The sequence below is a fragment of the Morone saxatilis genome, unplaced genomic scaffold, assembly GCF_004916995.1.
Source record: "Morone saxatilis isolate NCDOM2014 unplaced genomic scaffold, NCSU_SB_2.0 Contig18, whole genome shotgun sequence".
Classification (NCBI taxonomy): Eukaryota; Metazoa; Chordata; class Actinopteri; family Moronidae; genus Morone; species Morone saxatilis.
The window spans coordinates 3070678-3081459 of record NW_023339740.1 but is presented as its reverse complement, the minus strand read 5'-3'; the positions used below and the strand labels follow the sequence as shown (position 1 = coordinate 3081459).

The following is a 10782-nucleotide window of genomic DNA, read 5'->3' as shown; positions in this document are numbered from 1 at the left end:
CAGTTAGAATATGCATTTATGTTGATGTCTTTTGTTTAATGAGTAAAACAATGTGCATTAGAACATTTCTTTTCCAGAGATAAATAAAAACAACATTAGACATCGATATGTGAATAAGTGAATATTTAATGGAGTGTCCTCATTTTTCACACGACCCATATGAACCACTATAAGTCACATATATGGATGTTAACATATCTGTATCTGCATTGTGTTGCTCTGCTGTTTAACGGTTATTCAGCGTCCGGGTTGAGAACGTTATTAAAGCTGGAACGTGTTCTCGCTCTGGAGGTGTGAACCCGGGAACGCTGCCACTTTACGAGTCCCACCATTTGCTAACAGCAGCCAGCAGACTGCAGAGGCTGAAAACTGGCACCTTCACCACCACCACCACAACAACAACAACAACAACAACAACAACAACAACAACAGAGTTACACATTGTCACTTTTAACATCAGTAAAGGAACATTCACTCAGACTGTTGATCTGTGAGTCAGCTCTCAGATAAAACCAATACAGTGACAGAAACTGAACCTGTGCTCCTCAGCCAATCAGCTTCCACCGTCTGTCTTCAGGTGAGAGTGGGCGGGGCCAGCATATGATTGACAGGTTGATTTTAAAAAGGTTTTTAATATGTTGTTTTGTGTGTATGTGTATGCAGCCCCTCCAGCTCACCTCAGGAGGACCCGTTTGTTCCGCTGCAGTCTGCGCATGTCTGTGCAGGTGTCGCTGTTGACACCTCGCGGAGCTCCTCGCGCACATGGATGAGTTCACACCTCCACAGACTCTTTCCCACGAGACCCTCTCTCTCTTTCTTTCTCTCACTCTCTCTCCCCCCTCAGGCACGCGGCCCTCTTGTCTCACCTCCACAAACGCTCGTGCCGCCTCTTGTCGGACCATTTGGACACGTGCGGGCGGACAAAAGGTGAACAGATCGATAATCAATGGATCAATAGATTGTTGGAGTGTGTGTGAGTGTGTGTGTGTGGGGGGGGTCGATAAACAGATGGCGCGCGGTCGAATATGCTCTTATTGTCTGCTGATGGCGGTGACGCTTCCTCCTCGCGCTGCGTGCACGCGTCCCCGGTGATCTCCAGGGAGCGGACGCTGCACGTGCTGAGCAGGTATCAGATTGATGATCAATATTATTAATCAGTGATCATCATTATTAATCAGTGATTGATGTGTTTCATACAGCCTGTTGTTGCACACACACACACACACAGCCTGCCTCTTCTGCTTCTCTTTGTTTTGCCGTGTATTCACACTGACTGTTTATCACGAGCGAGCAACTCTCAGAATTAGTTTAAGTCCATTAAATCTGAGTTAGAGGGGCACTGGGTGAAGAAGAGTAAAATATGACTCTGCTGCGTTCGCTTGCTTGGAATGAGGCAGGAAAATCAACAACTGGCTCATCAATAAAGCACAAACCTTTCCTGCATCACAAATCAACCTTATTTACACAAAGTGAATGGCATCAGCAGCTTGACTCTGGCACAAAACCCACCGCATTAAAGGCAATTCATCCAATAAAGAGTAGCAGCAATTTTGTTGGACTTTAATAAATGCTTTCTCAATTGATCTCAGTTGAGTCTGGCAGCAGTCCACAAACAATGGAGCAACCATTAGGAAAATGTACAACTTGCATCACGAGACAATTTCAGAGCCAAATCAGAGAGTAAGTATATGTCAAGCAACTATTATATTTACACACTGCACCAGCACGCACATGCTCAACGTTAGGCTTACCAGCTGTCTGATTCCAGCTCCAGTAAGGACTGAGTCCTGTCAGAGGCACACTGCAGACACCACATGTTTCCTCCCGGATCCCTACATCAGACCCATCACCACCCTGCTCTGTCTTACTCCATCCCTGGGCTAAATGTAGCTCACAGCTTCACTCTCAGACAGCTCTGGCCTTCCTTCAGAGCCTTACGAGGAGGGGCGTTTCGCAGGAAGAGGGAGGGAATTCCTCCAGAGGAAACTGGGTCGTGTGGCAGCGGGAGCACTGGTGCCCTGCAGATGAGGAGGGTCTTAAAAACAGGAAGGGGCAACGAGTAAGAAGTAAAAATGGAAGAGCGACTGACCAAGCTCTGGTGGTGAGAGCCAGTAGCAAGAGAATCTGGGTGGCAAGGATGAAGCCTGGGGAAACCCCTGGATGTGCCATTTTAGCTGCTGTGATTGTGGAGGTACGGCTGCATTAATGTGGTCTGTCCCCCAGACATCAACCTTCAGCCTCATATGGAAGACATATACAGTGTCTACTTTACAACTGCTGATCAAAGGCCTAAAAAGATTACTTAAAATGATACTATCACGGTCATCTAACAGACAACGCCGAACAAGTAACAGCTGCTCGGCTATCCTCTAAACAAACAGCCCAGTTAATAGGGAATGTTTGACTCACAGCCCCTCCCATCTCTGTGCTGATATTTAGGGTGATTTCCCCCACTCCTATTCCCCTGCCCAGGCCCAACAAGTGAGCAGTGCGGGACCTATCCGTTTCTGTATAATGACATCATTACCCAAACAACGGGCGTGTATCAAGGGGACCAAAGATGTTATCGAAACAAGGCAACCATGCAGCGTAAAGCGCTGAGATAACACAGCTAATAGCTTTGGTTTGAGAACCGCCATGACTGGAAGCCCCTCAAAATGTCTTGTGATTCTGTATTGTAACCAACAGAGAAGCGTATATAGCTTACATGCCTCAAGAAAACAAATTCTTAATGACTGTATATAATGTGGAAAATAATCCTGATTACAGTCTGTAATAAGTAAGAGTGAAGAGGGAGTTGGTGCGGTATTCCTTATGGGCCATTATAGAACTTCATAAAAAGGAGCAAGATGTTTCCCATATGGTGAAGGTTTATGTAAAGTGCAGCAAAGAGACACACTGAAAATGTAGAGTTCATTATAGTTAATTATAAAGGGAGTTAAGATGATCTCTCAGAGGACAAATGTGGACAAAAACTCCCTGACACTCCTTTTCGGAAGTGCAACTCTGGACAATGCTACCCATGGAGCTCAGGGAGATCTCCACTAAAGCACCAAAAAGAACTGATTTCTGTATGGCCCAAAGATGAAAAAAATGAAGTAAAAAGCCTGAACTGAGCCCTGAGGGATGCCCAAACCTGAAATTGCCCAATCAAATGTAAATTCAGGCTAAAGTAGACACTAATTTAAACATTGAGCCTAGCCCAGCACTATCTAAGCCAGTTGGTTCCCTTTAGCATTAATCAAGCTTATGGTAAAGCTGCACCAGTTAACACCCACTACATCTGTTTGAATACAGACAGGGAGTTTCAGACAGCTGCTTTTGATCAGACCTTAGGTTATTTTTGTCCCTCTCATCTCTATCTTTACAGTGAGCATCCAGACTGTACAGTAGGAGAGAAGATGGTGTATTTTTACCTCACATATGAGTCGGAATCTGTGCCATATGCTAAAGGGGAGGCACTCGTCAACATACAGCGGCAGTGTGACACATTTGAAATGATTCATGGACTCGGTGACAGTGACTGTCACTTTACACTGACAAAATAAAAAAAAATTAAAATTGAAAATATCTGCTTGCTGGCACAGAGTCAGGCGAGAAACCTGACAGCACACTTATGTCTGTGCATTAAGTACGGAGCTGGAGCCTGGAACAGCTAGTTAAATGTCTAAAAATAAACCTACTACCAACACCTCTGAAGCTCAGTAATTCACACATTTAACATAGTTTGTTTAATCTGCACATGAATAGAAATGTAAAAATAACAATTAGTGGTTTTAGGGGGAATTCTATGCTATTTCTTGACAAGCAACAGTTTATCCATCCACCCAGGTCTTCTGAGCAGTGGTCTCTGCTGGTTGCCTGCCACCAACAGTGACAACATGGCTGCAGGAAGTCACTATGTGCATGGCTGGTTGTTCTCCAATAGATAAAGATGTCAACCTTAGAGAGAGCACCAGTTTTTTACAGGGTACCCCCATGCCCTGTCAGACAATTCAAGTCCCGTCATTGACACCAACATTTAATTTACCATTTATCCATTATACACATTATACACAAGGTCCAGTGTGTAACATTCAGGAGGATGTATTGTTAGAAATTGAATATTATATTTATAGGTATGTTTTCATTAGTGTATATTCAGCTGAATATAGGAATCGTTGTTTTTTCTTTACCTTAGAATGAGTCATTTTTATCTGTTCCCTTCCATGGAGTCCACCATGTTGACCCTCCATGTTTCTACAGAAGCCCAGAATGGACAAACTCAACACTGGCTCTAGATAGAGACTGAGTTTTGCGGCCACATGAGTTTCTCCTACACACTTCAAAGCCCGTTCTCATTCCCAGGTCATCAAATACAGAAAAGGTGTTCAGTTAGTTGCAATCTGATATGCCACTAAATCCTACACACTGATCCCTCAACTATTTGTGTTTATCCATCTCTGTTAGCAAACTGTTTGAACTTCTCTTCTTACTTGCTAACCAGATATTGCTCACTCTCAACATGGGTTGAAATCTAAATGTCTAAATCTGTTGAACTATTACAAGAATAGCTGCTGCAATGCTGTATCTAATGGGGATCCTAACGAACCCAACTAAACTAATGTAAACTCAATCTGTCCATGTACCCCCAAGCAACTGCAAGTGAACCCTGGTTGGGAATCACTAGTGTAGATTATTTTAAGAAAATGGGGGTCTTTGTTTGGTAAGGTAAGGTAAGGTAAGGTAAGGTAAGGTAAGGTAAAAAATATGCTAACTATGCTGCTGGTTTTCAACATTGCACTTTGCATCAGGTTCCCAACATGACCTTTGAGGTGCGTGTGTGGAATGATAACACCGGAAGAAACCAGACTGAGCTGAACATGATGAGAATAACTAAAAATATAACTTGACTTTTGATACTCTCTCAATACAACCTCAATTTAAGTGAAATTAAGATGTTGACCTGACAGTTTTATCTAAATATTATTTATTTTATTACAGTCAGAGTGCTTGTGTCCATGTCACTGCACTGATTGTTATGTGCGTCCTTCTGTGTTTATTATCTCTATATGCACTTAAAAAGCCACTGAGGAATTCATAAAACAGCTGGTCCTTCTAAAGTATGAATAATTCTGACCGAGTGCTTTAACAGTAAGTTTGCAGAGAGACAACTCCACACCGGATGGCTCTTTTAAGGGCTTGTGTTACAGACACACCTGTCACACTCTGTCTAGACTCCAAAGTGGAAACAGCAGGAACTGTCGCCCTTGTATTAATCCCTACATCAGTTGCAGCTCCTCAGCCGACCGGACTGGACTGGTGTCACAGCTCCGGTCCAACTATAACCAGCCAAGACACCACCCCTCCGCCTCCCTCCACGATGTCCAAATCTCTCCACCTCCTCCTACATTTGGGGCGACAACCTGCCACTCCCACAGCGGTGATACATTTCACATACTGCATGAGACTGGTTTTCATCTTGCAGGGACGAAAATAGACTCACTGACAGACACTGCATTTTCTGCTCTGCTTGGTAAGTAAATTGACCAGTCTGTGTGAGCTGGAGACAAATGTGTCTGCACGTCCACCTCCACCAGATGCTGTGGCTGCGGCTGAAAACAACAGCAGCGCTGATTAGAAACACGAGGAGCTCGCTGAGAGTCACCACACTGGGAGCTCTGACAAACATATATAATGGTTACATGCGCTGCAGTGCTGGAACTGTCATTCATCGACCAAAAATGCAAAACATCCACCCGGGTTAACTTCAAAAATGATGACCTGCTGCTTTTTTCTGTTTTATATAACTGTGACTGGGTTTTAGACTGCTGGTCGTACACCTTTTCCCTATTTTGTAACTATTTATGAAGATAAGCCTGCTGCTGCTATTCATACAGCATTTCAAAAGCCACACAACCACCTGTAGGCTGTGAGTCTATGTCCCCCTATAGGAGGAAGGTTAGTATCATCACTCCCCACTCCCTGCTGTTCTGAGCTTTGTGCTTTGCTGTTGGGGGTCAGAGCCTAGACACCAAACATTATATACCCCACATATTCTACATCCACATAATGATCTATTCCACCTGAGCCAGCTGACTGAAAGAGATCCTGGTTGACTGACTATTGAGTTTTGTACAAAATGACAGGTGTACCGACCACTGGGGGCAGTTTCAGCTACAGTGCTGCGCCACATACCAGTTACCTTTCTTCTGTCACATTTTGACAAAGTGTGGGTACATATCCATCCTTTTTTATGAATAACCCATTTGTGAACACCTAACTTAAATGTGTGCCGTGGCCGTAAACGAACAAAAGTTCTGTAACTCACCAAAACTCATTGTGTGCATCCTTGAGGTCTAACAAACATGATACATGCCTTCATCCCTCATTAAACCTTTGCAAAGGCCATTTTTTGACGCAAATGGCTAAACGTTGCAGCCTAAGCAAACTGACATATGCTATGTTTTAGCAACCCTGTCTTCTACATGTTCACATACAAATTCTTAATTTAAAGAATTGTAATTAATTTTTTTATGACCATAATAAGGTTTTTATTAAATGTATCTGTACAGTATCTGCTTGTGGTCACTAAAGCATGATGGACGGTTTTATGGGTTTTACACGTAGTTAAGGGAAATATGGTGGTGTTGGCTGGCGCCTCATGTACCAAGGCTGAGTCCTTGTGGCAGTGGCCATGAGTTCGAATCCGACCTGTGGCCCTTTGCTACGTGTGAACCCCTCTCTCTCTCCCCTTTCCCTGTCAATATCTCAAGCTGTCCTGTCTATCATATATATATATATATATATGTTTTAGTAGCCAGATTCTAACCATACATGGGATGCAGGATGCAAACCCCTTCTGGACTGGAAAAAAAAACATTGTCAGAGAACATGATTCAGGCAGCAATTAGGTTTCCAGGGTTGGTTTGTGAGTGTTTGCTGTAGCTTGAAAAATGAGATTATATTTGACCTGATTCTTTTTACAATCCACTTCACCTTAATTATGAGCTAGAACTAAATGTACACAAACAGGCACGCTATTTAAACAACAACAGCAGTCATAACTGCTGTTTTCCACTACCCTACATCAACTTGGAGCAAAGACTGTCGCATGTTTTCACAAGTGCGTGTAGGGAACACCAACAACATGTCAGCACATTTATAATTATCTACTGGTTAAGCATCACGTCCTGTTTACAGACACTGGGGAACAAGTTCATTTTGACATGAAAACAAAGATCTATGCAGCGACTGCCCTAACACTCTGGCCGGCCTCCAGCTGCATCACCCACACCCCAAACTGAGCGTGGCCCAGGCCGGCCCAGCAGGCTGACTGGCTGTCCGTTATAAAGCTGTTTGGCTCCACTTCAGCCCTGTAATCCCTGAGCTCAGAACCCACCCACGTGTGGCCTTCAGAGGGAAGTGGTGGCCCTGCCCTCTCAGCCTCAAGCTTCTCCACCAGAGAGAGAGAGAGAGAGAGAGAGAGGGGAGAGGGATGGAGGAAGAGCACAGATATAGAAGAGTAGGTNNAGAGAGAGAGAGGGGAGAGGGATGATTAACTCACCACTGGCTCCCATCATGCACATGTATGTTGCTCCTGGCCAGTGTAGAATACATAGATGACACAAATAAATACACCCGCATGCAAGCTTCTATAGATTTGTGCACCCATTAAGTGCAATCATACACACACACACACACAAAATGAAGCCAGCAAGCTGCAGAGTCAGGAGCTGGCACATGGAAACACTGTTGATGTTATGTTGATGGCCATATGGCATTGAATCTGTTCAGTGCACTGCTGTGGTAGCCCCTCTGACCAGAGTGCAGTTATTCCACTTATCTCTGTTAATCCTCCTGCTGTAACTCTTCCTCCATCCTGTTCCTGAGCCGCCTATAGGCTCTAGTGCCAAACCAACACCATTAAGCCACAGCATTGTAGTGAGACCTAAATACTGAGCAACCTCAAGTAGAGGCTGAGGTGGGTTTAAAGGATAGTTATTACACTCTTAGGTCTTTATTTTCAAAGTTTTGTCCATCATTTCTATCAGGTGTGACACCATCGTACTCCATTACAAGCAAGAGCCGAACTCTGTGAGACTTGGTGACTGCACTACAACAAAGTCTAGCGGGGCAAGAAACAGAAGCAGTCAGAGGCCCAGACAGTAAACAAGCCGACAGCTTAGCCAGATTATCTGAATCACAAGGTAAAACTGAAAGTGAGCACACCTGTGCTGTCAGCACTAATCCCTTTTAACACAGGAAAACTGTGCTCACAATTATGGTAAGTACAGTCAGTCAAAGTTCAACCAGAAGTTGGGGTGTAAACATCAGTGATCATCCTTGGATAAAGGGTTTCTGAAGAGTTCATCACAGTTACATTTAAGACTTTTAAGACCTTTTTACTATTGAAAATAATACAATTGAATACCTATTTCATGGCCATACTGCCCAAAGCATGAAAGGTATAAGAAAAAAACAGCAGGAATGACAAGGCCTAGAGTTTTTTAATTTGCTGACATTTATATCACGTATCTGTCACCAATCCCAGTAGCAAATTCTAACAAAAGATCTGCATAACATCATTAATCAAACCAATTAAAATAGATAAAAGATTATTAAGGTCTACATATAAATTTTACATACTGTCAGGAGCAAGGCTAGAAAACAGGTGTTTGGGTCTAGGTGATACCTGGTTTTACTTCATAGTACTAGCACTTATTTTTCCAGCCAGATTTCACTTAAATTTAAAATGATTTCCAATGCAAGCTTCTAGGTAGCTAGCACAAGCAGCAGTGTGTGCCAGTCACACTTGGAGTTTAAGTTACTTAAGATCTGAATAAATCAAATATAAGACTTTTTAGTACCATGTAAGGTGTTTTTTATGAAACAAATTCAAATTCAGAGAAGAGAGATGTGCGGGGTATACATCTGTTTGAGATGTGGCCTTGTGGCTACGTACTGTGTGGCCAGGCGGGACGTGAGGGACAGTGTAGCATGGACAACGACACATGTGTTTGCAGTGCTGGTAGTCAGAGGTAACCAGCATTGAGAAGCTACTGTTACTCTATTTCTCTGTTGGAAAAACAGGGAGTCTGCTGGAGCTTTGAGTCACTAGAAGCACATTCATGGCCCTCTGCTGTCAAAGTGCTGTTACAGTGATTAACATTACTCTTTGTTAGCCCTGAATTTTAAGTGAAGCTGTACTGTTTATAGCATCAAGCAAATCAACTCTGCCACGTCAGTGAAAGCTACGTTAGCTAGCCAGGCGAAATTATCTTACAAACAGAGGTCTCCAACCAAGATTCACAGTAGCAGTTCTGGCAAAGTAACAAAGCAAAAGCCACTTAACCCATCTGTTTTCGGTGATGTTTCCTCATTCCCTAATCTTAGCAATTAACTTTGTGTGTACAATGTTATTATTACAGATAGGAATGGTGGCCAAAACCACTTAAAAAAAAGCCTAAACTGTAATAAACCAGATTTATCCTTTAAGTAATCCAGTCAGATTTAATCTCAGCTAAAGAAAATAAGGTATAGCTCTGCCTCTGACTCAGAAATCAATCAATGTCATCCCCGGGGATAAATCCTTAAATGGTGCTTGGTTTAACTTTCTCTCTTTGTGCCAAACGGCAGCCAGGGCTGAGCTTTTATCATCAATTCCTATCTTCAGTGTTTGTTATTGTCAGGTCTGAATGCTGCACAGACAATCTGAGTTGCCCTGATGCTATCTGATGATTCAAGACGGGAAGCATTTTTCAGATGTCCTCCATAGATACAGAGCATGACACTGCATCATCGGCCAGCTCAGGAAGTCCAACTAGCAGAGATTTTGTCCATAAAAGACTCCCTAATGACGAGATTTTACCTACCACATTCAGTGAAGCTTATATTCACAAACAACTCATGACCCCATCATGTGCAGTGGAGACGTGCCTTTGGCTCACACAGGACACACAACAGATCCTGACATGTTCAGTTTACACTGAAAACAGATGAGAGCCTCGCAGTGACGTAGACCTGAGGCGCTGGTGTACGAGCTGCTGCTTCATTAGTATTCATAAACATTTTGCTATTCCGGGAAGAGCAGCCCAGCTGAGCGTGCTCAGACTGTGTCTGAGAATGGCTGGACACTGGCTATGTGTGAAGGAGGAGAAGACAAAACACAAAGCACAGAGGAGGATGGAAAAGATGAGGCAAGTTAAACTTAGAAAACAGGTTTCTGCACTGGTGCGGAACACAGTTCATGACATGAAGACTAAAAATACCACTTCATCATCACTGTGGTAGAATTCTGACTTCCTCTCTGGTTCTTTGCACAGTTCACTCATGCATGAAGCTAGCTTTTTAACAAAGTCAGAATTTTATTAACATTAAAGATGCAATCACACTTATTTATTTATCTTTGAAGGAAACCAAAGTGGACAAATTGAGCTCATTTACTTACAGATTTAACTGTCATCCCAACAGGTTACAGATTTTGGGTGCATTGGTCAATCTAAAACAAACCTATTGATTCTAGGCCCTGCAACTTTAGCTTAACACAATCCACTGTGTGCTTATCATCATTATTTGCCTTGTTTTGTACATCAGTCAAATGTAATGTCATTTGTTAAACCTAGCTGTTGAGAAAATGAGGAAATAGCAAACTGTGAGAGGCCACACTGTTAGTCCTTTCCTTTCCTGTCCTTTTACTGCACTGAACTTTCCAAGCATAAGAAGCTGCTGTACTGCATGTCACTGTGTGTAAGTCCAGTTGTGACATACTTGTACTTTGCTTCTTAAAAAGCCCACTCTTGA

General features: G+C 43.0%; 1 protein-coding gene across 1 annotated transcript in view; it reads right to left on the bottom strand.

Moving 5' to 3' along the window:
- iqsec1b (IQ motif and Sec7 domain ArfGEF 1b) overlaps positions 1–10782 on the bottom strand; it is a gene marked incomplete in the record, with an annotated part of 59963 nt that overhangs the window by 23705 nt on the left and 25476 nt on the right. The window contains 1 exon segment of the mRNA XM_035662720.1: positions 1752–2035. Within this exon segment, the coding sequence (XP_035518613.1) occupies positions 1752–1816 (65 nt within the window).